The sequence below is a fragment of the Melopsittacus undulatus genome, chromosome 5 (assembly GCF_012275295.1).
Source record: "Melopsittacus undulatus isolate bMelUnd1 chromosome 5, bMelUnd1.mat.Z, whole genome shotgun sequence".
NCBI lineage: Eukaryota > Metazoa > Chordata > Aves > Psittaciformes > Psittaculidae > Melopsittacus > Melopsittacus undulatus.
In genome coordinates this window covers 41,894,538-41,920,998 of record NC_047531.1, presented here as the reverse complement: position 1 = coordinate 41,920,998, position 26,461 = coordinate 41,894,538, and the positions used below count along the sequence as shown (strand labels likewise).

The 26,461-nt window shown below is 47.3% G+C and overlaps 1 protein-coding gene across 1 annotated transcript; it reads right to left on the bottom strand.

The window, feature by feature from the left end:
* Positions 1-1,591: 1,591 nt before the first annotated feature.
* LOC101879493 (alpha-2-macroglobulin-like protein 1) lies at positions 1,592-24,435 on the bottom strand. The gene is given in 34 exon segments (XM_034063312.1): positions 1,592-1,818; positions 2,394-2,435; positions 2,517-2,619; positions 2,818-2,886; positions 3,326-3,416; positions 3,803-3,927; positions 4,404-4,619; positions 4,796-5,013; positions 6,588-6,662; positions 7,640-7,816; positions 8,196-8,279; positions 8,958-9,012; positions 9,495-9,616; positions 9,898-10,024; positions 10,144-10,369; positions 11,591-11,708; positions 12,153-12,192; positions 12,195-12,302; positions 12,848-12,964; positions 13,419-13,568; positions 14,171-14,316; positions 15,061-15,124; positions 15,494-15,724; positions 16,051-16,218; positions 16,678-16,787; positions 17,176-17,290; positions 17,423-17,537; positions 18,371-18,455; positions 18,880-19,039; positions 21,144-21,161; positions 22,031-22,083; positions 22,449-22,611; positions 23,632-23,815; positions 24,377-24,435. Coding segments are annotated over 33 exon segments (3,933 nt in total). The 3' UTR covers positions 1,592-1,818; position 2,394.
* Positions 24,436-26,461: the final 2,026 nt, after the last annotated feature.

The window sequence follows — 26,461 nt, the reverse complement described above, 5'->3', positions numbered from 1 at the left end:
GAGTAGGTCCTGGAGTCAGTAGGAGTAGGCAGAGTACATGTGTGTGTATGACCACAGCAGCAGTTGCTTTCCCAATAAACCTCTGTTCTGGGGACTTCTATCATACCTGTTGTCTGTGCTTGGCTAAGGTAGGAATACTGTGGCATTGGCTGTGATAAGGGGGGCTCCTCCCTCTCTGCAAGAGTCCAAGCTCTAGCCAATGGTCCAATAAGTACCAGTAACAGGTGTTGGCCTTTACTAGCTCCAGTTCTGCTTTTTGATACCAGCAAAGATAGACATTGCCAGAGGTAAAGGCAAGGAGGGAGGAGACATGAGCAAGAAAAGCTGCAGTATCTGCAAAGGGCTTTTCTACATGAAAATGAAGCATTCTGGCACAAACGCTGCTCTGCAGAGTTTGGATCTGCATTGCTCATGGACCATGCTAAGAAAACTGAATAAAGAGAAGGAAAAGACACCTGTTTAAACAAAGGTGCAGAAGGACGGAGAAAGTAACTCCTGCGATGAAGCCAACCTCAGCACAGCCACTTCTGTCACTGCAGAAGGCACAGGTAACACCTAACAGCTGTGCTGAATTTGTGCATTCATCCTGGTACTGCTACCTGCACATGAAACACAGAGCAGGCTTTGAGCAGCCTGCCTAGGTGGCAAAGGTTATGGATTATGGGGGGTGGTCACTCTTAACCAGAAGAACGTGCAGTGCTTGGGTCTGTGCCTCACAGGGGTCTACCCTAGCACTCCAAAACTGAAGTTTGCACACTTCCCAAATCCCTCCCTTCCACTCACCACAAATCCTAGCCTTGCTGCAGGGTGTGGTCTGGAGAACTTTCAAGGCTGTGGCTAAATACAGACCCTCCACACCTCACAGCTGCCTCCCCGACCTCTCACTCCTAAACCTGACTTTGTGATTAGCCATCGCACTCTCACAGCAGCCCTAGTGAGGGTCTGCGGAGACCTACTGGTATGTACAAGTGCTGCCAAGTTTGAAGATCCCAGATCAGTCACAAGCTGGAGTTCCTTAAATCATGGAGTTTGAAGGAAGGATAAATGTTGCACTGTCACATATGCTTTGTTGTTGAATTGCCTTTGCGTCTCCTTGTCAAGTAACAAAGACCCTATTCACTCTACAATAGCTCACTAGGGGGGAGGGTTCAACTCGCCACACTTGCCTGACAACTCATTCTTGAACTGTCCTGTGCAATATCCAGCTTCACAGGAGGAGCAAAACCTAAAATTACTCCACTTCCTCCTTCTATTCCAGCCCAGAAGCTAATCTGTGAGATACACAGCAGGGTAGATTTACTTTACATCCATGTAAAGTGCAGAATCAGTCAAGACCTTATTGCTCAGATGCATTTGTGTGCAATAGGGGATGCTCAGTGGCATCAGTCTCCATGCAAGGCTGGGAGTCCTTCTCCCATACTGTTGGCTGCAACAATGTTCTGGAGGGAAACCCAGTGATGGAAGAAATAAATGCCAGGTACATGGTTCAGATACACTCTCTCTATAAGAGTTCACTTCTGCTCTCTCCTACAAGATAATCCTCTGTCACAAGAATCCAGACATGCACCACAGCAGACAGATTTGTGCTTTATATTTTATTTTATATCTTTACAAGCAAGAAAATCCCTCAATTAAAGCAATCAGAATTAATCAGAAAACCCAAATAATTCACCAGAAGATGGCTGTCAGGATGAGCAGCATGGCTTGGCTGAAGTTAGTCCTGAAATCCAGTTTGAGATCTGTCCCAGCACCAATATCCCAAGCCCGCCAAAATGTGATTTCCCATCTCACATCTTGCACTAGTGGGATCCCTGTGGGCTGAAAGTGAACAGTAAGGGAGCAGAACAAGCCCTTGGAGAAATGAAAGCAGAAGAGGAAGTGACCCAGAGAGCAAATAATATGACCCAAATTATTAACTCTGGGATGCTAATAGCTAGGGAGCCCAGGCGGTCTCTAAGGGCTCTAAGGGAAAGGGTTTCTCTGGTTTGATCTAGTGTCCTTGTTTTACGTCCCCAGAAAGAGGGACTCTGAATACCCAGACAGAGTAACCTAAAACTGATACCATGAATTCTGCTTGAAAGTTGTTCTGGAATGGTGCAAACCATCTATGAGAGTCCCAGAAAATGCACACTACTGATCCTTCACAGCATGGACACATGTTAACCACTTCATGTCCTGCCCCCAGGCAGCAAAAAATACATTACAAAGTCTAGAAAAGCAAAGGCAGAAACTAAAGTCCCTGGAGGCCCTCGTTATAGTCCTAGATGAAGGGAACAGGCTGAATCAGGGATACACAGGGCCCCTGCAGGACAGAGAAGGGTGGCTGGATTGCAGAAGAAACATCACAAGGCTGCTAGCTCTGTGTGGGGGCTGAGGAAGGGACTCACACCTACCTCAGATGCAGGAGATATTATATTCAGCCAGGGCCTGATCCTCTGTAACAAGACCTGAGTTATCCTTACACAGTCAAGTGCAAACACCCAGACAGTCCTGGAAGCCCATCATTCCACACTGACCTGGATGGTAGTAGTCATAGACCCTGACATAGCCTGGCTTCAAGTTGATCACTCCAATCTCCTGCTCCAGATGCAGGACATAGGTCTCAGACTTGTGGCTCAGCTGGAGAAGAAGAGCAAATGAAAGTTCACTTCTGAGCTGTTCTTTTTATTCTTTACCCAAATTTGATCCTACCGATAGGCATCAGTTTGATCCTACTCTGCAGAGTCAAAATGACTCTTGCTAGTCGAGTCCTGGATTCCCCACACAACTCTACAACTGCCCCCCACTCCCACAGCTTCTGTAGTAGCAGACACATACCTTGTCCAAGTAGATGGCAACGCCTCCCTGTGTTTGCTCAGTTCTTTTCACAGAGTGCCAGTGCTGCAGCTAGGACAGGAGAGCAGAGGAAGCAATTCAGTTGAGTCTTTTGAAAAGCAAGTGTGAGACATCCCAACAAGGTTCAGCTAAGCTTGAGCGGGCACATTCACATTCACCCACTTCCAAATTTAGTTTGGGCTCTTGCCCCTTCAGGCTGATCTCCCTGCAGGGCCAATCAGCTCCCACAAAACCAAGGGAAGGGAATCTAGGCTACTTAGCTGTCAAGGATATGCTGAATAAATTGGGCCAGAAGGACCACTATCCTCAAAGCACAGAGAGCTGACACTATGTTCATGTTTGTTGTGAGGCAGAGGGCAAGGGATGGCAAGATTGCTCAAGAGAAAGACAGGCAACACCTTCCTATGAAATCTCGCCCGCTATCTCCCCCTCTCCCTGGGCATGTGGTCCCATTGACACCCCATCACCATCCTGATTCCAGGCTTCTTACAGACATCCCAGATCCAGGAGCCAGGATGAATCCAGACAGTAGGGACACCTCCACAATCACCATGTTGGAAATGGATCTCTTCCCAGTGTACCTGGGGGAGAAGATCAAAAAGAGTCACTCCCAGCTTCCCCTTCCCTTCATCACAATACCCTGTGTGCAGGACCTTGAGCCAGGAGCCCAGCCAGGACCAGGGCCAAGGCAGTCACTTCGCCCTCTCACAGCAGGCAGATGATTTCTGCACTGCTCTGAGCATTCCTGATTTGAGGTGACAAATTGCACTCTTCTCCCTAGCAAGAACCAAAGCCCTCAGAAACAGTTCCCCATCCCCAGAGACACTAGTATCTTTCCTTTCCCATGTTGCATCTGGAACTCTTGCTGAAACTGCCTGGTGCCCCCACTGCAGTCAAGAAGCACCCCTCAGTTCTCCAGCCACGCATGACTTTTCTCCCCAATTGAAGCAATGTCTTTAGAAGTCACCTGACATTGACATAGACAGTAACAGAGTGTATATCATCCTCAGTGCAATTGTCTGGTTCAGTTTTCACTCGCAAAGCAAAGGATGTGGAGACCTGTGGGGACGGCGTGTTGTACCTCAGCACCATCTGCAGGGAGACACAAAAAGAATAAGACACGGAAAATTAGTTCAACATAATCTATCATACTTTTTTCTTTACTGACTACTTTAATCCTCAAGATACGGGCCCCAGGCAGTGACTGGATAAACCATTCACAGTGAACACACTCATCCCTGTACCCAAAATAAAGGCCACTCAGACTGGAAACCTTCCATGACCCAACCAGCTGGGGGCTCCCTTCACCTCACACTTCCCCTTGAGACTGCAAGTCAGGCACACATTAGCAGGACCACTACAGAGCATTTCCACCCTCCAATACTTGAAAGCCATGGAAGCATCACTGTCCTCACAGTCCTCGTGCAGACAGGTTTGCTGCACTGGCAACAGACTGGGATTAAAGCACAGTTAATGCACGTTTCCTTGCATAGAGCTGCAGCGGAGAGTTTTGGTTTTAATAAGGTGATGAGCAGAGGTTTGTCCCAGCAGGGTCTGTGGGAACCTACCTGGGTAAAGACACAACAGCTGCCTTGGGCCTGCACTGAGAACTTGCCCGGGACTTCTGTCAGTGCTGCCTCCTGCACCAACAGCCGGTTCTGGTAGGAGACCTGGAACCTCCTCCCAAAGCCTCTCTGGGACCTCACCCTCACTTCTGCAACCCCTTTCGTGCTGTATGTCAGCGCTGCATACTTAGCCAAGGCCTGCAGGGCGACTATTGTGTCCTGAAAATGAAGGAACAATTACATTTGCAGCTCTGAGACCCAAAGAGACTTGATCTCACTGTCCTGAGGACCTCCATATACAAGAGCTCCTCTCCTCAAAGCCCTTGCAAATGTTGTGCATACACTGTATAGAGATTCTTTCTCAAGCAATATCCCCTTCCTAAGCCACAAATTACCTGTGTTGAGGCAAACCCTCCATAGGCATTCTGCTGCCTGGTGAGCCAGGCCACTATGCCAGAGGCTGTGGTGAGATCTGACTCTGTGACATTTGGCTTGGAGAGCAGGGCCAGCAGGACATAGGCTGTCAACTCCACATCCACGGACAGTGGCTGTGACCAAGGGCTGGTGCTGGGTCTGGGCTTGGACAAGGTCTGACTCCAGTGGATCTGCCCGCCTGGGAAAGGAAAGGGACAGATGACATTGAGGGATGTCAGCAAAGAAATCCTGAGGCCTCTGAGGCACAGTGCCTTTGTCTGAGGCAAAGACAATCAAGTAAATCCCTCTTGGCTGGGTCATTATGTCACTGGGTCAATTTGCAATCCCATGCATTTTGCAATAACCAATACTCCATATTACATACCAAGGTGATATGCAAAAACTAATATGCCAATAATCTGCATATGCATTACCTCCCATACATCTGAGCTCTCCATTGCCCTGTTTGCCAGACCACTAGCTACTTGATACTATCTAGCTACCCACTTGCTAGTCCTAGGGGTCCAGGACTAACAAGAGCTTGGACAGCTTGCCACCTCGCTTCCCTCTCTGGCTCTTTGCAGTCCTGCATAAGAAGTGCATTTCCCTCAGAGCCCAACCTCCACTTCAGGTACCAGAAACATGCTAGGGATTTGAAGAAAATCAGCCCCCACACCACAGTAGTGCCAGCACTACTTGAGTTCAGAGACCAGCTGCCTCTTTGATGAAGCAGCTAGAGGGCAAGGCTATGGCCCTTCCAGGTTGCATGGAACCAAGGTCTCAGGAAGGTCACTCATCCTTTCTCTGATGTTCACCTGGCACTGAGGTTCCCATACCTGCTCTGATTGCCTTTTGATCAAGCGTATCAAGTAGCTCTTGTGTGCGTTGAGAGTCCTTAGCTAGGGCAAAGGTGTAGGCCAGCAGGGCCTGAGTGTAAGTGCTGGCAGCTCTGGGTAGGGAAGGAGCAATGCAGCCAAGAGCCTTGCGCACCACTGTACTCTACAGGAAAGAGATACATGGGTGTTGGTCACATCAAACATATGTGAGGCAGGCAGACACTGAGACACAAGCAGAAGAATACATTAGCATATGCAGGCTCAGAAAGTACCCCAAACATTCACCCAGGTATCCCTGTGCTTGAGCCTGTCCTCTTCTCTTTGTATCAGTGCAGCACCAGTAAGGACCATTCTCCAGTCCCTGGTGCGACACGTTTGACAGACCTCCTCCCTGAGCTGGTTATGGGCTTTAGCAGTGCTCTCTCAATGAAATGAATGCCACTTCTGCTGGAATAACACCACCACATCTTACTTTCCAATTCCAAACACAAAAGCAAAAGCTCACCATTGCAAATGCTTAGACACAACACACTGACCAAGATTACTGTGTTCAGTTCACCTCCACAGGGCCTTACAGCGTCACTGGGATTTTCAGTTTCCCCTTGAACACCAGTACTGCTCTTGGCAAGGAGCAGCAAATCCACTTGTCTCAGCAGTATTGTATTCCAACATTTAGCTATGCTGTTCCAAACATGAACTTGCAGTGGTTGCCATCCCAGAATGCCCCAGGGTCCAACTGCTGCTTTTTGGTTGTTGCCTCTTGCTAAAACCCAGCAGAAGCACTATAAGCTAAGCTTCCATTATTTCAGTAAGTCTTACTTTTCTGTTATTACTTTGTCCACAAGCCTCTCCAAGAAGGCCTGCACCAGCAACACCACTAAGATCTTCAGAATTCAAACCTTAAGGCAAAAGCATGGCAAAGAATCCCACTATTTACCTCCAGTGTCTCTCCTGCCTCCAAGTACGCAGCAGTGATGTAGGCAGCCAAGGGGACTTCCCCATCCACACCCCCCTGCAAAAAGCATAAACATCCAAAAAGCTGGAAAAGTTAATACCCAAAGACCTGAAGCTTTTCAGCAAAGGTCCCACCTATCCCTGGCTTGCTCCCACACAAGAAAGCAGAACAACACAGGAAAGTGAGCTAAATAATTATCAGTACACTTGGCAAGAACTGTTTTGAGGTGTCCTTCGAGCTGCTCTGGCTCCTACCTTCATGGCTGTGTGGAAAAGCTGGCCCACATTTCTGAAGCAACCATTGGGAAGCTGGTGAAACTCCAGCCAGGTAAGAGCAGCTTGGATCATCCTGTTGTCCAGGAAAATGTATGGCTTGGCTTGGACAAAGCATTTAACCACAAATGCAGTTAGCCTGGTGGGGGAGAGAACACAAGAAATGGCATAAGGGAAGAGAGAAGCGGAAAGAGATGGAGTGAATGAAAGAGAGGGAAGAATGGGTGGAAGGAAAGAACCTAAGCAGAAGTTGAGGAAAAAGAAAAAAAGTGTGAACTTTAATCTGGTGGGTCTCTCCTCACCTATTGTTGTGCTATTCCTGATTTGCTGCTCCAAGGACAGTTTGTCCTCAGGAGAGTTGCATACCCCTGGAGAGCTCCTAGCCCACAGAATGTATGGAACACTTTGGGTTCAACAGGATGGAATGGATTCAACACTGGAAGCAGACAACTGCCCATCTCCATGCTGTCAGACAGCAGATAGACAGCAGGAAAAGAGACCTGGGCTTACCAAGTATTACCGTACTCATCCTTGGTACCAAATTCACTGTAGGAACCATCAGGGTGCTGATACTGCAGCTGTATCTGGTACCCTGGGAAGCAGGATAGAACATGAGTGCTCATAATGGTATTTGCAATAAAATCACTATGAAGGAAATGGGGTGGTTGAGTGCTCTGAGTGGAAGGGGAGTAGGCACCCAGGACTACTGGTAGATTGGACACTGGGGAAGGCAGAGGAGCAAGGTGGGTCTGTTGTACTTGCCATTGCGCAGGAATCCTGTTGCCCTCTCCTTGATCTCAAGGGTCAGCTGCTTCGTCTTCTCCAGGTACTGCAGCACATAGACAATGGGGGCAAACAGCACCATGTTCTGCTCCCCACAGCCATGGGGCAACTGCACCAGGTGGTCCATGTTCTGCAGTGCCATTGCCATGAGGTCACCTGGAACAGAGCATAGGCACCCTGATCACCTCCTGGGCAGGAGGCTTGAGGATTCACCTCCTCATACCTGAGGGCCATTCCCAGCAGTGCACCCAGCACAATGGCCCCAGCACAGCAATGTGGGGGCACCTCTGTCCACCCAGTTTGTCAGTTACACTGTGCCCTCCATATGGACTGTACACATTGCCATCCCATAAACAGAACACTCCCTCCCCTGCTGAACATTTCAAGTTATCAGGAATTAGGAAACAAAGCTGCACACATGAAGAGAATAAGGCACTGAAGCCTTGGAAACCTTAGAAAGGCTACAGGGGTTTTCTGGGCTTGGGCTTCCCTACAGCTAAACTCAGAGATTTGGGATTTTAGCTGAATTCCTTACCGGTAACCAAGATGGTGGCTCTGACTGAACCTTCAATCACATCTAGAGGCAACATCAGGGACACAGACTCCTGCGCTGGATTCCCTGACACCGATGGAGTAAGGTGTGTGGGGAAGACAAAAAGAAATGCATTCTGATGAAAACAGCCTTCAAAATCCCCAGAAACTGTTGAAGACTGTCCTGTGCTAACACCCCATTTCCCCTCACAGGGGTTGCAGATCACCTCAAAAACCCTGTCCCATTCCACCCCAGCTTCATCCACCTTGTGATGCCTGCACTGTCCTAACAGCCTTCCTGCTACAGAGGCTGAGAGGATTTTCTTTTGGAACCCCCCTGTGGTCAAAGCCACTTTTCTGTATCGAAGTTACTCCACCTCACTTCAGATTTCAGTTGCACGCATGTCTTCTCCATGTGCCTTCTGCTCTCGAAATCTGCTGATGACCCCATCATACACCATAAAATTCAAGACAGAAACAGCAATCCTGAGTCATCTCCTCCAGCCTTGCCATCTTCAGTAGTCTCATTTTATTACTACAGGAGAAAAAGGCTTCAAGCCTGTCACATTACTGTCAGGGATGTTGATGCTGAAAGATGGGAGCTCCCCACATCCTTATCCAGGGGAAGCTCTAGATGGCAATTAGTGCATGCTTTTGTAGCTTGGTCATGATGACAAGAGAAAATATTCCAACAAGTAGAAAGACCCATGAAATGGTTAGGCAGGAAGCAGAGGATGAGCAGGGTGAAAGAGAAAAATCTCTCTACCTTTTTCAGGACACAGGATGGAGCTGTGAGCCTTTTCTACCAACACTCCCTCTGGCTGTTGGAGCACATAGATGTTGCATTAGAATGAGAATACAGGAGAGAAACAGGATTACAAGTGGATTAGAAAGAGATATGGACAGAATCCTGTTTCAGGCTGGAGAGTCAAATGGAATAACATCACTATCATATAAAAATGTAAATTATCGTCAATAGTTGTCTTTTCAGGTAAGAAAACAGCATGTGTTTTCAGAACATTACAACCTCTGAATGTCTGTGAAACTGACATTGTAAGAATCAGCAGAGAACTCAGGAGTGAGGACATAAAAGAGTGCACATATTTGAAGTTTTCCATGGTATGGAGGACACATTTTCACTTCCCACATTCATCAGCTCTCATCTTTGGTCCCAGCTCAGGCCCTGAGATTCTAATTACACACCTTGAATAGCAAGGGTTGACTCCCAGAATTAACCCACACAAAATCTGGGAATTGCACAAAGCCCACTTTTAGCTCTAGGTAACAGAACAGCTTGTCTGACCCGGACTAGAAGGAGTTTGGTGATCGTGTCTTTCTGTCCTTGGTTTGGGACAAATGGTATCTCTTCACCACAGAGTTCTTGGGTGGCCACAGCCTCTGTGCTGAGAGTGATGTTCATGAGCCCTGAAAATAACAATTAGGGGCATAAAACATCTTTTGAGAAAGCACTTCTCATTAACATAACAGAAATCACCTGTTTACAATGAAAAACTAAACAGAGCCCTGTATGGTTCTGTACCTCCTAGCACAGACTTGTGAGTAATGATGACTTTAGCATGATTGCAAATGAGTACTCTGATTAACGGGAAAAATAACTCCTCACTCAATCTCAGCTCTTACAAAACATCCCTACTCTGGTTCCATCTCTTCCCTGTTCCATCACCCCACCTTGCTGTTGTTCTCACCTAATTGCTCAGCTGTGACACTCCACTGAAAGGTCTTAGGTTCACCAGCACATAAGCAGCTGCTGTAGACACAGCCTTTGCATGATTCTACCTGGAGGTGTGCAAACTCCTTCAGGGTCACTTGAATCTGAAGGGGCAGAAGGGATGGCAATGGTACCGAGATAAACATCACAGGCCATAGATTTCAGCCATTTCCTACCCATCCATACCCTGCTTTTCTTGCAGAGGTTATCAGGGCTTACCTACCTTCATGCATTGCTGCAGGTAGTTGAAGACTGTGGCCTTCAAGATGAAGGTCTCGCCCTGGATCACCGAAGATGGCAGTGCGAGATCCACAAGGAAAGGCTTGAAAACAAGCAGACTGGTGGTTGGAGCAAGTCCAAAGCCGTTAGGTCCTGTGCAGAACACCCCTGCTTTCCATTCTGCAATGGCGTCAGGCACAGTGACAGTGACAGTCTTGTTCCCATTGGGACTGAAATGCAACAGAAGCATTTAACTGAATCTTGCTGTACACAGCACCAAGTGGCCTGGTCTGCACCCTTCTGCCAGTGCACCCCATCCCCTAACCTCAGTCTAACCCACAATCTCTGCTGAACTTGTAACCCTTGTGGGTCCTCAGAGAAGAATGGAAGCACTGTCTCAGATGTTTATATCAACAGAACATTTTTGACAATAGGTTATGTGGCTGCATCAATCACACTCAATGCTTTTCTCGGACAGCACTTGCCCTTTGCACATCTAAAATGGTTTACAGATGTTAGCAGTTTTATTCTTTTTGGCCTAGGGATGGAGAACCATACGCAAGAAAAGCATCAGGACTGGCTCAACATCAATAGAACTCAGCAGAAGAGACAGACCCAGCCATTCACCTCCCTGTGAAAGACTGACAGCTTAAAGTCCAACATGAAGACAGGGCAACATGAAGCCTTGTGCCCACACCACAGCTTCTGAGAGCCACAGACCACTCTGTGGCTGCTATCACAGCAGACATCTAAACAGCCCTAGCTAAAGCAAATTACATTATTTGACTCCAGTAACTCGAGACTTTCTCTTTTGCCAGGCACATTCAAGAAGGCAGCACATACAGTATGACCTTTGATGACTCAGATTAGGCTAGTGGACAAACCACACAGCAGATATCTGCTGCTAGGGAGAGAAGAGATGGATGTAGCTGGAAGGACAGTGGAGATGGTAGAGGGCAGATGTGCGGGCATCTGGCCTGAGCAGACTCCAGTCTCCAGACACCAGACAAGGATTTCCTAAAGTTGGAGATGAAAAAGTCTCCAAAAGCTCCCTCAGCAGACCTTGTGCTCTCACTGTCCTGCGAAGGGCTTCCTTGGAAATCAGCTTCCCCTGCATCCCAGGATACATTCTGTGAGCACAGTTTGGGAAATACAGCCCACAGACATACAACAAGTAGCATGTAGGCAGTAAATAAAGCTGGTTTGCTGCACCACAACTGCTTTCCTATCTTTCTATGTCAGCTACCTCCCATGGATGGGCAATACTTCTGTATGATCATCTCATAAAAGAAAACATAAATGATGTAGACCCCTATAAGAAATGGCCTGATAGATATGAACCCCATGACATGACTTGAGGAATCTTCCTCAGCAGCTTTTGATCTAAACTGCTGCCATTCCCAGTCACACTAAGCTACTCAGACAACACCCTCACAGCTCAGTTTACTCACCCCAGAGAATACAAATCCCACATCCAGGTTTTGAGGAGATGCTTGTCTACTTTCTCTTCAGCTGAAGAAACAGGTGAAAACATATTGGGCTGATAGGTAGATGTTGTCAGGTGCTCTGCTGGAAATAACAAAGACCCAGTCACCACAGGGTCTTCAGGCACTGGTTTAGAGCAGAGCAGCTCAGGCTGCAGTTAATGCAAGCAGCTCAAGAAGCACAGTACTGGAACAGAAGGTTCTATCCCAGATTTTAAAATCTCTTGCTCCATCTCACATGACAGATGTACTTGGGCCTTACTTGTACTTGTAGGCACTATGCGAAATGCAACCATTCCTTCACGTCAGCAATAAGACCCATGATCCACTCAGCCCACTAACATCTCAGAGCCAGAAGCTGTGAGCCCCAGGCAGCTTCACAGTAGCACAACAGGTTCAGGGGCAGGGAATGCTCTTTCTCCTCCATTTGCAATTCCAGCAAGTTCTGACTCTTAGCTCAAACCCAGGACTGCTTTCACCTAAAAGACTAAGCATCCCCTGTAAGAAGGAACCGTTGGCAAATGCTTACTGTTATGTGCTTTATGGGTCTGACCAAACACCAACCTGGAAGCCTGGAAGTAAACATTCTTTTTTCCTGCAGCATAGTTGTTGATGGAGTGGTTGGACACACTCTGGGTTTCCTGATATTGGTGTTGGATATAATCTTCAACCCCATTTCCTGTAGGAAAAAAGAACTGATGCATGTACTTTCCTCTCTGCCCTCCACCCTGTGCCTTTTTTTGCCTTCGTGCATGGGAGTCTTGGCTGTCTTCTGGCTTGGCAAAACATTCTCTTGCTTAATTTTAAGAGGGAATTATTGAAATCCTCAGCAATGGGCAAATGAGGTCTTCAGAGATAGTTCATCTGGCCTGAGTCAGCCAAAGTTATTCGTGTTCAAACATGGTTATTTAGCTACTATGCCTTCTTAGCCTACAGAGTGCTATTGCTCATGCTATGGAGATCAGACAAACTATGTGAAATCCAGTTAAAGTAACCAAAACCTTGGCATCCTGAATCACACAACAAAAGTGCAGTAACTACACAATTTCTTCTAGGTCAGCATTTCAAGTTGCTTATTCAAATAACAAGTGAGTTACAAGGGCTTAAACTGGACCTGTTCCCTGTGCTGTCTATAACAGCACCCCTAGAATATCCATAAAGTCAGAGGGCCACATTTCCCTCAGTTCATGAATTATCCCAACCCATCAAATCAACCATTTTTACCCTGAATGCTGTAAACACATCATGCTCATCAGAATTTGGGAACCTGCATGACTGATCATCTTCAGACACTTGGCGAGGATACCTGGAGTTATAATCAGATGGGAACAGCCTATAGATCTGAGAAAGTAAGGAAAAGGGGAAAAAAAATCAGCACAGATAAAATCTGGCATTCCCTTTGTGTCATACTTCCAAGGCCTGCTTGAATTGCTCCTGGCTACTGTGCATGAACACATGCCAGAAAGCTCAGGCTCACTGTCACTCTTCTGACAGAGCCAAGACAACCCACTGAACTGAACATGAGGCAGAACAACAGACGCTGATTTACCACTGGTGCACCAAGTGATATTCAACTTTTCTTAACACTTGCCCACTAACCCTTATCCGTGCCACACTGAGAGAGCTGATGACCCCAAATACTCAAAGCACTGCCCAGAATGGGCAGGGAAGCGCTGCCTTAGAGTGGGAGATAAGCTCTGCCCAGATGCAAAGACCTGTCAGTCTCCTTTCCTCCCTCTTTTCCTCCTTCATATCAGTACAAGGGAAGGGAAGAATTAGGAGCAGGCTCACTCACCAAAGAGCGGCTGAGCTCTTTTCCTGTGTTCAGCCCAAGGACACTCCGATCCACAGCCCAGACGGCACATGTGGACCCAGGAGATGCCTGCAGGTGGAGACCAACCTCTGAATCAGGAAGAGTCTCCAGTGTTGAGAAGGCCAGCTCCACCTGGATGGGAAGAATGCAGGCAAAACCCAAGTAACATTTCTGCTGCTGGCCATGCTATCAATTCCTGAGCAGGGAAGGCACCAACATGGTGTGAGTTTCCAAGGACTTTCTTTGGATGGAAACCCAAGGCATCTCCCAAGGATCCCCAGAAGGTATTTAAAATGTCATCATGATGAGGTTCTAACAGGATGGATGGCAGAGGGGGACCCATCAATGTACTGGGGATATTCCTGCGCCAGCACTCTCACATTCTCACACAGCATTCTCTCCACCCAGAAAACCAGCCAGTCATGATCACACACCTTACACAGCTGTCTTTCTGCTCCTTTTGAAGCACAGATCTAAATAAATTTACTTCTTACTTTTGGGTTCTTTATGAGGTTAGTCTCAGTTTACCAAGTGCTCTTCACATACTTGTGCACAGCACATACTTGCTCCAAACGTTTACAGTACACTTCACCACTCATGCACTGCAATTCATATGACAGCATCATGTGTAGTATCAGCCACACACAGCTACACACACTATGTATCCCTCAGTCTTCTTTCTTCGCAGCAGACACATTCACTCTCACACATTTAGCCATGGACACAAATCCTACCTTATTTCTGAAACACATGGAGACACTGAACATGGCAGAATCAGCGATGATCTTTCCATTAGGGAAGATAACATAAACAACAAGTCTTGGAGCTGGTGCAAAGATCCAGCTGAAGGTAAGAGGGATGGAGAAAAAGCCTTTCAGCACTAGAGGGAGGAGAGGGAAGAAGAGAAAGTAGATTTATAAGTAAAAATGGACTCTGATCAGGTTTTGTTATTTTGCATGTATCTGTTTAATTCCTTTCTTCAAGGCTTTCAAAGCCAAGGAGATTTCTGGAGACCACTGAAATATTCAGCACATCTCTGGACCTGTAATTCAAGACCAGCAGAAGACTCTTCCTGGTTCTGTTCATTGCCTCAAGGAAATTAAACAACAGTTTTGGAGTTCAAGCTTAGCTCCACAAAGAGTGAGAGTTCAGATATCTTTCAAAGTCTCCCATCACCAATAAAGTGGTGACTTACACCCCCAAGCACCTATAATTTAGGTCTATAAAAAAAGAACTAGAGAAGCAGACAACAGTGAGTCAAAATGTGGCTTCCTAATGACTCAGATTACTTGCAGACAACTGCAAATTAAAGCAGGAGAGGTTTGATAGAGGGTAAGGCTACAGTTCCATGCCGTTTGTAAGGGCAGTAAGAGGAGATTTTGAGAATTAAGGCAAAGAAGGATGAGCCTATGGGCTGGGAAATGCTGAGTATTGTTCACTTGGTACCAAGCAGAAGGATAAAGGAGACCTGAAAGCCAGAAAGGCATGCTACTCTGATGCAATAGCAAAACAGTGAGCCAACTCTAAACTGCCAAGAGGCTTATGCCACATATCCAGATAAGATGGGCTTGTAGACATGAAGCACAATGGTGCTTATAGACATAAAGCAGGGGAGTGCACTTACTTCTTGGCAGTCCAACCCAAACAGTCTTCTGACCTGCATGGACTATCCTTCTTCTCCCTGTCACCTAGGCAAGATAGAGAAAGGGAAGAAAATGCCAGTCACATAGTCATTGCGATTACTATACAGATCAAGGTAGCCCTGAAACTGGAGATTAAACGGGCAGATGAAGGGATATGAGCTTTACTCGCTCTCAGGTAGCAGGGATTGCTCAGGGGATCAAGACCTGCCCGGCACCTGTGCAGAGCCTGAAAGAAGGGTACTTTCTTGCTGTTACTGCAGCCCTGGATTGAAACCAGGGTCCAGCCCCATGATGGCTGGATGAGCTGCCTGTCCTGGGCTGAGCCAGATCTATCAGATACCAGACTTGAATCTGTAGAAGAGGCTGATCTTGTACCTTGAACCGTCACCCACTAGCAGTTCCCCAGAAACTCACAAAGTAGGAGAAGATGACACGCTTGGGCCCATGTTCCAGGTCCTCCTGGTAAATTCTGAAGTCCACGTGGATAGCCTGCATTTTACCACAGGGCACTGTTTTTGGCACACGGACAATAGAGAGGAAACTCCTGCTGGTACTGTAGAATGGACGTATGAAGTAAGAGGCTCGCTGGTAACTCAAATCAACTGTCCCAAGTTCTTGATCCAAATCTTGATGCAGGACACTTGCCTGGGGAGAAAAAATACCAAAAACCGAACAGTTAAACTCTCTAGTTAAGTGAGTCAGCTGCAAATCACCCTCGCTGCAACTTGGTAAGAGGCTCACATCAAGTTCGAGCAACACCACAGCACAGGTCTCTGTGTTGAGAGCTCATCAGGAAAGCAAGTGGGATCAACAGAATCAGCTCTCAGGGGGAGACAAAATCCAGAACGCACTGAGGTGCTTCAGATTTGAACTACTGAAACCTTCAAGAAGAAACAAGGGAGATGTCTGTGGGGCAATAAATAGCTCTGAGATACATTCGTACCCCTGCCAACAGACCCTTTCTCACTTACCTCCAGTGCAGCTGAGGTGCTGTTCCAAACAGTTGTATTCAGACTAAATGAAGCTGTCCCACAATCCCCAGTGATGTACTTCTGCTTAAATTGCTGGTCTCCATAGCTTACTGTGAGGAGGACATTTTTATTCTTCAGTGCCTTGCCTTGGTAGTTGATGACTTTAATCTGAGAACCATGGTGAGCAAGAGAAGTGCAGAAAAGTCTAATCAGTGGACAGAATGTCTTGCTACTCAAACCACAGCAAAGTCACCCTTTCAGTCACTGGCAATATTATCAACACCGCAAGTGGTCATCTCCTATTATCATTTGCAATACCATGTTCATTCATCCCCATGCTCTCTATCCCTTCACAGCAGAAGGCCTCGCAGCTGCTGAAATTCTAGATGCTTGGGGTTTCACCCCAAATTTGGATCCCCATAGTTGCTGCTCTCCAAGGCTTATTTGGCAAATTATAGTCTTTGGTGCTATTCTCACTTCTGGCAATTCAAGAGTTTTGTCTCTGCACACCATTCATGTCCTCCCAACCCCCCAGGTGGAGGTGAGGTTAGAAAAGACACTAGGTAACAGTCCCTGTGAAGGCATTGCTCATGTTCTCACCTCCCAAAGACTGTAACTAAGAGTTACCTTGCCCCTGTATATCTCTCCAGTGTGGTAGTAAGAATTCACATCATCAAACAAGGCCATCCCGCCAATCTTGGAGATGAGCAACTTGTGGGAAGCATTGACGTGTGTCTCTGAATGACAGCAGTGAGACAGAAACTGTAAGGGAAGGAACAAGGAAGCCAAGCACCCCTCAGCAACTTCCCTGCAGAGTGACCCATTGATAATAGATGCACATGTTCAACTACACACACATTCCATACCAGAGATCTAGGTATTTAGTCTTCCTCCTGCTTCTAGCCCTTAGGTCCCCAGGCTTCACCCCCTGAGACCAGATGCACTCAGAGTGACTGTGTTATGCCATTAGGAACTGCTGGCTCTGTATTTGGAAGGTCAGACAGCAGGACCCAGCAGGCTCAGAAAGCTCAAAGCCCTTGCTAGCCTGAAAGTCCCCAGTGCTCTTGGTAAGATTAGTGCATCTCCACACGCCTCTTCCCAGCCACCAGAGAAGTTTCCAGTTACCTGTGCCATCCTCTATCAGTAAGGCCTCTGCAACTATGCTGTCCTGATAGTACCTGAAGTCTCGACTGAAGGAGGACAGGTTCACGTGTGTAAAGAAGCAACCAGTCTCATCTGTCTGGAAGTACAGAGAGAGGAAAAAGCACGGGGTAGCATCACTATTATTTTGGCTGAAGCCTCCAGCAACCTTGCCTTACCCTGAGCACAGATGTGTGTCTGAATGCTGCTCAGCTCCTGCTACACATCTCACCTGGTTGCTGAATGCCTGACACAGATCTGGTTTCGAAGCACTGGGCAGGAATGGGGCTATCTTCTGACAAAGGTTCACATGAACCATGCCATGCACAGCTTTCCCATAAGCATATCTGTTTGGGGGAGAAGAGGAAAGAAGAGGCAGTCACATGCAGTGAGAGAACACAAGGCTTGCTTTGCAGAGCACTTACTCAGAGACACAGGGGCCCAGAGACCACTTATTTTTTCACAGATGTATTCACAACATAGCACAAAAGTGGCAGCCACACAGCAGGCTCAGGAGCCCTGCCCCAGTAAGCAGGATCAGGCTGGAGCACTGCAATGATGGGAGATCACTGGCTATGCGATACAGCTGGTGCTAAACTAATCTATTCTGGGGAACCAGAGTGTTTTAGTTGCTAACTCAACACAGAGCTCTGCATTTCACACCAGCATCACCCCAAGATATGCTGAAGGCATGCATCACCTTATGAGCAGAAACACAGGTGATTAATAAAACATCTTTCATTAAGAAAGCACCTTTATATGAAGCACCTAGTGCTGTCCTTGGACTGTACCTGAGGCAATTCCTTTTTGCCTCTCTCTAGTTTCTGTTAAAGCATAATCTGGAAAAGCTTCCTTCATTTCCCTTTTCTTCTGCAGGGAGATGAACACCAAACATCTGACACATTCTGCCCCACAGATGGCTGCTTGTCAAAGGGTAGGTTGCTCCACCATGGTTTTGGCATAGACTTGTGGAGTGCCTTTAGAAAAGGGATGTCAGAGTACCAGAGGTTATAGGAATTTTTTGTGTGCACCAGATTGCAAAGAGCTGCCATGGAAAATTCTGCCCTCCTGCAACTGAAGTGTAGTAAATTTACCCAGAGCTCCCCATGGTGACTTAACCATTTTGCACCCATCAGGCCAGAAAAAAACACAAGGACATCCCTCCAAGCAGAGTCCTCACCTGCCACATACCCGGAGTGGGAAGGTTTTATCTAGTGTGTAAACCTGATTTGGTGCCTCAAAGATCACTTCAAATTTTGGTAGCACTGGAAAGAAAAAACAGAACTGTAGGAAACACTGGCCAGGCACAGCCTTTGCACAGAATCAACATGAAGGCAAGTTCATGGTGGAATAAGAGCCAGAAAATGCGGGAAGGTCACAAGAAGGGAAAAGGAAGATATCCTTTGTTTCTTTAACAGATCTGTGTGTACTTTTGTGTGACCTCAATTTATCTGACACAGATATCTGGAATCAGCTGTGTCAAAGGCCTGTGGCCATACACAACACTACCCCCAATCACTGACCCAAGGTCCCAGAGTGATCCCTCTCCTGAGCCTCTGCTCAGACTCTTTTCCATGACAGATACCATTACTTTTCTCATTTGCTCTCAGGATGGTTATCATGGAATAAGCACCCAGCTTCCTGGATCAAGAGTACAAGGTCCTCTCTGCAGCTCAGACACGTCCATACCATATTCCTGGACGGAGAAGCTGCCATAAGCTTTTGTGCTGGTGACATTGATGACATACGTCCCCAGCACAGGCTCATCACTTAGCTGGAAGGACAGATCTGCAATGCCGTCTTGGGGTACCACATCCAGCCATTGCTCTATCTGGTTGTCCTTAGGGTCCTACAACCACAAGAAAAGAAGAAACAATTGCTCCAACATCTCACTGATCCACACCCCACAGAAATTGAGCTACAGGATTTCAGCACTGCACACTCTCAGGTTCTATAGGTAAGAAATAAGGTTTGGTATAGGATAGTCAAACATTTTGAAGACAATATAATGCTTCCAGCACCTGAGTTTCCCTACACTTATCTAAATCCTGATCCCAAGGAAAGATTCCTCACAGCTCCAACTTTTTCCATAAAGGTCTAAGTTGATCTGTCTAAACTCATGCAAGAACTTAGATTTCTACTGAAGTAAGTGGCAGCATAACTTCAAAAACCTAGACCTTGGGCCCACTGTACGAGAGGATCTGGTTCGAGACCATCTTAAGAACCTGAACGTACACAAGTCCATAGGACCTGATGAAATCCATCCGCGGGTCCTGAAGGAGCTGGCGAATGAAGTTGCAAAGCCACTGGCCATCATATTTGAAAAATCATGGCAGTCAGGTGAAGTTCCTGATGACTGGAAAAAGGGAAATATAACCCCCATTTTCAAGAAGGGGAAAATGGATGACCCGAGGAATTACAGACCAGTCAGTCTCACCTCTGTGCCTGGCAAAATCTGGGAGCAGATTCTCTTGGAAGGCATGCTAGGGCACATGAAAAACAACAAGGTGCTTGGTGACAGCCAGCATGGCTTCACTAAGGGGAAATCCTGCCTGACCAATTTGGTGGCCTTCTGTGATGGAGCTACAAAAGTGATGGACAGGGGTGGAGCAGTTGACATCATCTACCTGGACTTGTGCAAAGCATTCGACACTGTCCCACATGACATCCTTGTCTCTAAATTGGAGAGACATCAGTTTGATAGGTGGACCACTCGGTGGATAAAGAACTGGCTGGATGGTCACACTCAAAGAGTTGTGGTCAATGGTTCAATGTCCAGCTGGAGACCAGTAACGAGTGGTGTCCCTCAGGGATCAGTGTTGGGACTGGTCTTGTTCAACATCTTTGTCAGTGACATGGACAGTGGGATTGAGTGTGCCCTCAGCAAGTTTGCCGATGACACCAAGCTGTGTGGCTCTGTTGATACGCTGGAGGGAAGGAATGCCATTCAGAGGGACCTTGACACACTTGTGAGGTGGGCTGATGCCAACCTCATGAAGTTTAACCATGCCGAGTGCAAGGTCCTACACCTGGGTCAGAGCAATCCCAGGCACAGCTACAGGTTGGGCAAAAAGGAAATTCATGGTAGTCCTGCGGAGAAGGACTTGGGGGTGTTGGTCGATGAGAAAATGAACATGAGCCAGCTTCAGTGTGCACTCACAGCCCAGAAAGCCAACCGTATCCTGGGCTGCATCAAAGGGAGCATGACCAGCAGGTCGAAGGAGGTGATCCTGCCCCTCTACTCTGCTCTCGTGAGACCTCACTTGGAGTATTGTGTGCAGTTCTGGTGTCCTCAACATAAAAAGGACATGGAACTGTTAGAACAAGTCCAGAGGAGGGCCACGAGGATGATCAGGGGACTGGAGCACCTCCCATATGAAGACAGGCTGAGAAAGTTGGAGCTCTTCAGCCTGGAGAAGAGAAGGCTGCGTGGAGACCTCATAGCAGCCTTCCAGTATCTGAAGGGGGCCTACAGGGATGCTGGGGAGGGACTATTCATTAGGGACTGTAGTGATAGGACAAGGGGTAACGGGTTGAAACTTAAACAGCAGAGGTTTAGACTGGATATAAGGAAGAAATTCTTTACTGTTAGGGTGGTGAGGCACTGGAATGGGTTGCCCAGGGAGGTAGTGAATGCTCCATCCCTGGCAGTGTTCAAGACCAGGTTGGATGAAGCCTTGGGTGATATGGTTTAGTGTGAGGTGTCCCTGCCCATGGCAGGGGGGTTGGAACTGGATGATCTTAAGGTCCTTTCCAACCCTAACTATTCTATGATTCTATGATTCAAGTAGGTGCATAAGAATAAAGAGTAAGGAGAGCGTCAGTTTAAGAAATCTTGAAGTTCTACTATTCTACTCAGAGGCCTGAAAAATCTACCGGGAACTGAACACGAACAGCTCAGTAAAACGCCTGCCATCAACATTACTATAACACCAGATTTCGGCATCACTCACCTGGAGAAACAGGGAAATCTGGAGGGGAGAAAGACACAAACCATTAGAAAACAGAAACACATGCCAGCAACACACACAAGATACTTTGGGTGCAAATCCCTCTCTGACACATGTGCAACTAGTGATTTGGAAATTGAGAGCACTGACAACAATATAACATAAAATAAACATCATCAGAAAGGAGAAATATCAGGTGAATCCATTACAGTAAGGTCTGAAGAAAGGGAAAAGCCAATCTGGAGGTCACACAGCACTTGCTAATGACTTCCTGGAAGAGCTCTCCATGGGAAAAACTCACTGCCCAAACAGACCTACTCTGGCTCAGCTGCAGTCTGCAGGGGTTACAGAGGTATAGGATCACTTACTTTGGAATGAACCTTTGGAGGTCAGCTAGTCCAACAGCCTGCTGAAGCATGTCTCCTTAGAGCAGATTGCTCATAGCCTCCTCCAGCTGAGCTTTGAACATCTCCATGGATAAAAATGCTTTCTCTGGGCACCTTTTTCAAAACCTGATCATTGTCACAATGAAAATGTGTTTCCTAATTTCTAATCTAATTTTCCATGTTCCAGTTCATAGGAGCCACCTCCTCACCACATGTCCAGCAAAACTTGACTTGAAAATTATTCCCTCCCGATGACCCCATCACAGCAGGAATTGCCATGTCTTATGCTTGTGCGTAAGAGGAGAAAGAGACGCATATCTCTGTCATCTTTCTGAGTTACCAGCTTTTACTTGAGTTACTATTCTCCTCTGGACACTCATCAAGCCTAGATCAGGGACAAATGTGGAAGAGCTGAAAATCTGGCAGATGAGCAGGGTAGAAAGGAAGTAGGATCCACACGTGGAGCAAGGCAGCCTTTCCCACAGCAGCCCAGGGCTGGCTTACCGAATCATTGAGCACCATGAATTCCTCATCCAGAGTCACTATGCGGAGTCTCACTGAAGGCAAAGAAATCAAGGAATAGAACTATCAGATCTCAGTCCTCCAGTGCAGACCCCTGCTCTGTTTCCCCAGGTCCTGTCTCCATGCTATACACGTCTGTGGTAACATCTGACATGGATATACCCTCATGTAAGATACCAGGGAAATTACCTACTGCCTCCTGCAACTTCACAGTCACCACAAGCTGGACATTATAGCCACTGAAAACATCACTCAATGAGAGACTGTCGAGAGATGTTTTCGATTGTCTCAAAGCCTTCTGCTAGGGCTTTCCATGAGTTTCAGGCAATCACAGGGTTTCCCTATAGTGTTACCAGTAAAAAGCCTAGGGTTCACAGCTGCTCCCTTTTGCAGCTCTCACCTGTCTGCCCTGGTTGATAGATGGGCTTGTCTGTTTGGATGAAGGTGCCACTTCTGGTCTTGGAGATCAGAACCTTTTCCTTCTCCTCAATACTGACCCCTTTGCCCGTGATGAGCAGTTTGACAGTGGCAACCTCCTCTGTGCCATCAGCTGGAGGTGTAACCTATACAGAGAGAGGAGAGCACACAGCTCCCAGGTAATCTGGGAGCCCTGAGCAGAAACTCAGAGTAAAGTGGAATAAACTAACCAGTTCCTCTCCACCTGTCCAGGACATCCCCTCCAGTATCTGGATCCAAAGCACATCTAGATCTCACTTAGACCTACAAGACAGCAGGAAGCCCAGCATGCCATGGACCCTGACCCCTGGTTAAGGAATTTTGCCTCTGGTAACAAGCAGGTGCCTTACACCTCTGAGTCTTCAAACCCAGTCAGGAGGATGGGCAGATGCCAGAAAGGTGGGAGAGATGGTAGCAGAGAATCAAAGGAGAGCAATAAAGCTGTAGCAGAGCCTCATATGCTGGGCCTTCAGAACTAGCACGTACTAGCAAGTAAGAATGCCAGGTTAGAAAAGATAACCAGAAGGTGTTCCTGTCTCCAGCAGGCAAAGACCCCAGCAGCCTCAGCACAGAATGTACTGTATAATAGAAGAGATGCTGTTTAGGCATATCTGCCTTATCCTAAATCTTTGCTGAATTCTCACCAATAATGAATAAGCTCTAAGCTGCTGCTTGAAAATAACAAGCACATCAATTTCCATCCAGCTGCTCTACAGGAGCTCCTAAGAGCTGAGCTGCTGCCTAACTCCAGGTCCTACAGAAACTGCAGGATGTCATGCAAAGCACCATTCCTCAGGCTTTAGCTGTGGAGCTGCACAGGTCCTTTAGAGATGAGCTAAAGCTCCTTCATCTAATCTGGGATGGAAGAGAAGGAACAGATGAGTTCTCTTTATATATCGAGAAGTGCGATCCATTTTAACACATGTAACTGCAATTTAACAGTTGATTCAGAAGGGAAATTCACTGCTGACCAGCAGATACTGTTTGGCTTTGCATCCCTAGGCACCATCCACCCCCTGTCCTAGCCGAGTCACTCCAAGGCAAAGTAGACCCTGTCCATGTCATCCCTTGTTAGGGAGTAACGTGAGGGATTTACAGTTCCAGAAGGTAAAATGTCATTTGCTCACCCAGAACTTAGTGCACGTAAATGCCTTCTTCTTGTGGATGGTTTCTTGCATTAAGAGCTCATGTCCTGCAGAGCGCTCCAGGACCAGATTCACTTGAAGCTTTTTTTCGTAACAGGTGATATGGAGGCAGGCAACTTGGCTGGATGAGTAGCGGAGATCTGCAGGGATCACCACCAGGTAACGTCTGGGGCAGGGAAAGAAGGCATCAAAGGCAGCACCAGGTTGAGGGCTCAGAGACATGAAGAGCTTCTCTGCAGTGTCCCACTACTGCAGAACTCAGCAATGTGCCATAGCTTCAGTCAATATTGAAAAGAACAGTGAACCCAGCAAAGTGATGGCTTCACTCATAACCTGGGAAAGAGTTACTGCTTGATTATCTTAACTACAGCCTTATATATTACAGTTATCTCCTGAACTCCCCAAAACTACTCCTTGCAGTCTTCAAAAGAAGTGGCCTCATAACCTTGCAGTCTGAGCACCAGGGATTTGTTCTGGCATGGCAGCTGGAGAAGCAAATATCCCTGGGTCTAAGGTCTTACATGGAACACCCCCAAAAAGGTGGCTTGCATTTAACTCACAGTAGCTAATCCTAATGCATTGGAAGTTAGGTTAAAGAATTAGCTACCCTTTGGGGTGCTCGGTGATAGAGTAGGAAGCATGAAAGTTGATGGCACGGAATGTGGTCCATCCACCTAGACTGACGCCTTCATGAAAGAGACCAAAACGTAAGTTCAGCATCACTCACAGTTCATGAAAAGCAGCTGCAACATGGAACAGAAGGCTCAGCAGGACGCCTATCCTCATCCTGGGGGCTCTTGCTCCAGTGGCCCTCTTCCTCTGAAATCACTAAGGCTGTTTTTAGGGGGGCAATTGCTTTCTAGCACAGCCTAAAGTAGAGATGGTATGGGGGAGGAGCCAGCCTCTCCCTGTCTCTTCCCTTCTCCTGAGATTATAGCAGGGAGCAGGAGGGATGGGTGTACTCTGCCAAGTCCCCCTTAGCCAATAGCAGCCACTTTGGCTGCCACCCACCGGTTTAGAACATCCCCTCCTGCAGGGCTGCCATGGAGACATCTGACCAAATAGATTTTTCATGGTAAAAAAACAGCAAGAACTTTGCAAATCAGTGACCCAGGCCAGGTCCTGATCACTTGTCACTTGTGTCCCTTTGTTTCAGCTGGAGATGGATTGTTGCTGTGCAGGCAGCAGCAAGAGCTCACCCCAGCACCCAGCAGGAAGTGCTGTCATTCAGCTCCGGATCAGACTATGGGGATGTGGATCTCCTTAAGCTGTTTGGCTTGAGAATGGGAGCAAAACCTTGCCTGTGCCTAAGGACGCACTGCAGCAACACTAACACCAGCCAGCAACCACTACTGAGCCAATGACTTTGCCTTTTCCTTCCCTGAATACACGGAGGGAAATGGAAGTACATACTGGTCAACAGATCTCTCTACCAGCTCCCTGCAACACCCATCAGCAATGGTGCCACCTGCAAGGCAGGGGCCTCAGGAACTGGTTCCAGCTCCTCATTGTTCATGTCTGAGTGTGAAAGGTCTAAGACACAGTCTCTGGTTCTGGTTTTGAGTCTGAGGGTTGGGTTAAAACCCACAAATTAAAACATGAGGGACATTTTCTAGCACCGATGACGATGTGCACACAAGGGTGGACAACCGTGCTGTTTAACCAGCATGGCCTCCTGAAAAGTATGGTCACCATGTAAACTGCCTGTTGTGGGTGGTACTCAGATTGCATGAATTCTCAAAGCACATCTGAGACCTGTGTGAGACAGTACTGGTCGATCCAGGCTGCAATGTACCAGGGACTGTCCTAATAATACAGACAGCTACAATTCTGTGCCTGGAAATACTTCCCTGCACTGTTTAACAGTGCTAATGCAGTCTAAGCTTTCCATATCTGAGTCCCAACATGGTGCTACTGAAGCAGGCAGTTGGGATCTCTTTGGCAAAACCAGGTTCCAGGATTGTCCAGAAATTTTCAGTTAGCTTGGAATCTCTGTTCCCAAGGTTCTCTGTACTCTTTTTCCAGATGGGGTTGAGAAGACTGAGCCCCCTCTTACCTCTATCACTGGCCACTCTACAACAAGCATGCATCATGGGGGCTATACATTATGCACAGGAGTTGTTGTTGCTGGCACTGCCTTTGTCTCAAGTGCCAGCAGTGTCACAGCTTAACTGATGGCAATAACTGGCCAGAAGCCAGATATCCCAACTGATTTCAGAAGCTGGCACTAAGTTGATCTAAATCATTGTTAGGCTACCAGGCAAGAAAGGCTGGACACCTCTTCTTGCGACAGATGCTTTCTCGTGTTTGTGAAGGAAGGTCACGTTCCCAAGAACAGCAGGCAAACATCCTTTTTGTCTGAAACCTAAGACTGTCCCACAGCAAGCTCGAGCCACCTCATAAATGGCCATGAATGGATAAAGTGCAGCCAGAGAGGTGCAGCTGCTGGCACTACTGACAGGAGCTGCACCCACCGGTGCCAGCACTGTGGAAATCTCTCTGACCCTGTCCTGCCGCGCTCCTCCTATGCTGTTTGCCCAGGTGTGTTCTCTATTCCTTGCCTGGCTTTGGCAAACCTCACTCTTGCTCACAGGAACATACACCTGAGGGATCTGCACTGAAGGCAACAGCTGCAGAGGTGTCATAGACCTGAACACAGCCTCTGAACCAGAGAAAGCACAGCAAAGCTGTACACAGTTTCTAGTTCTGCAGTTTCTTTCTCTGCATGGACTCAGAGAAGGCCTTTGTGCTGACTCAAGAGATCCACAGCCGGCTAAGGGATGTACCCCATCCTGAACACACACTGTTCAGG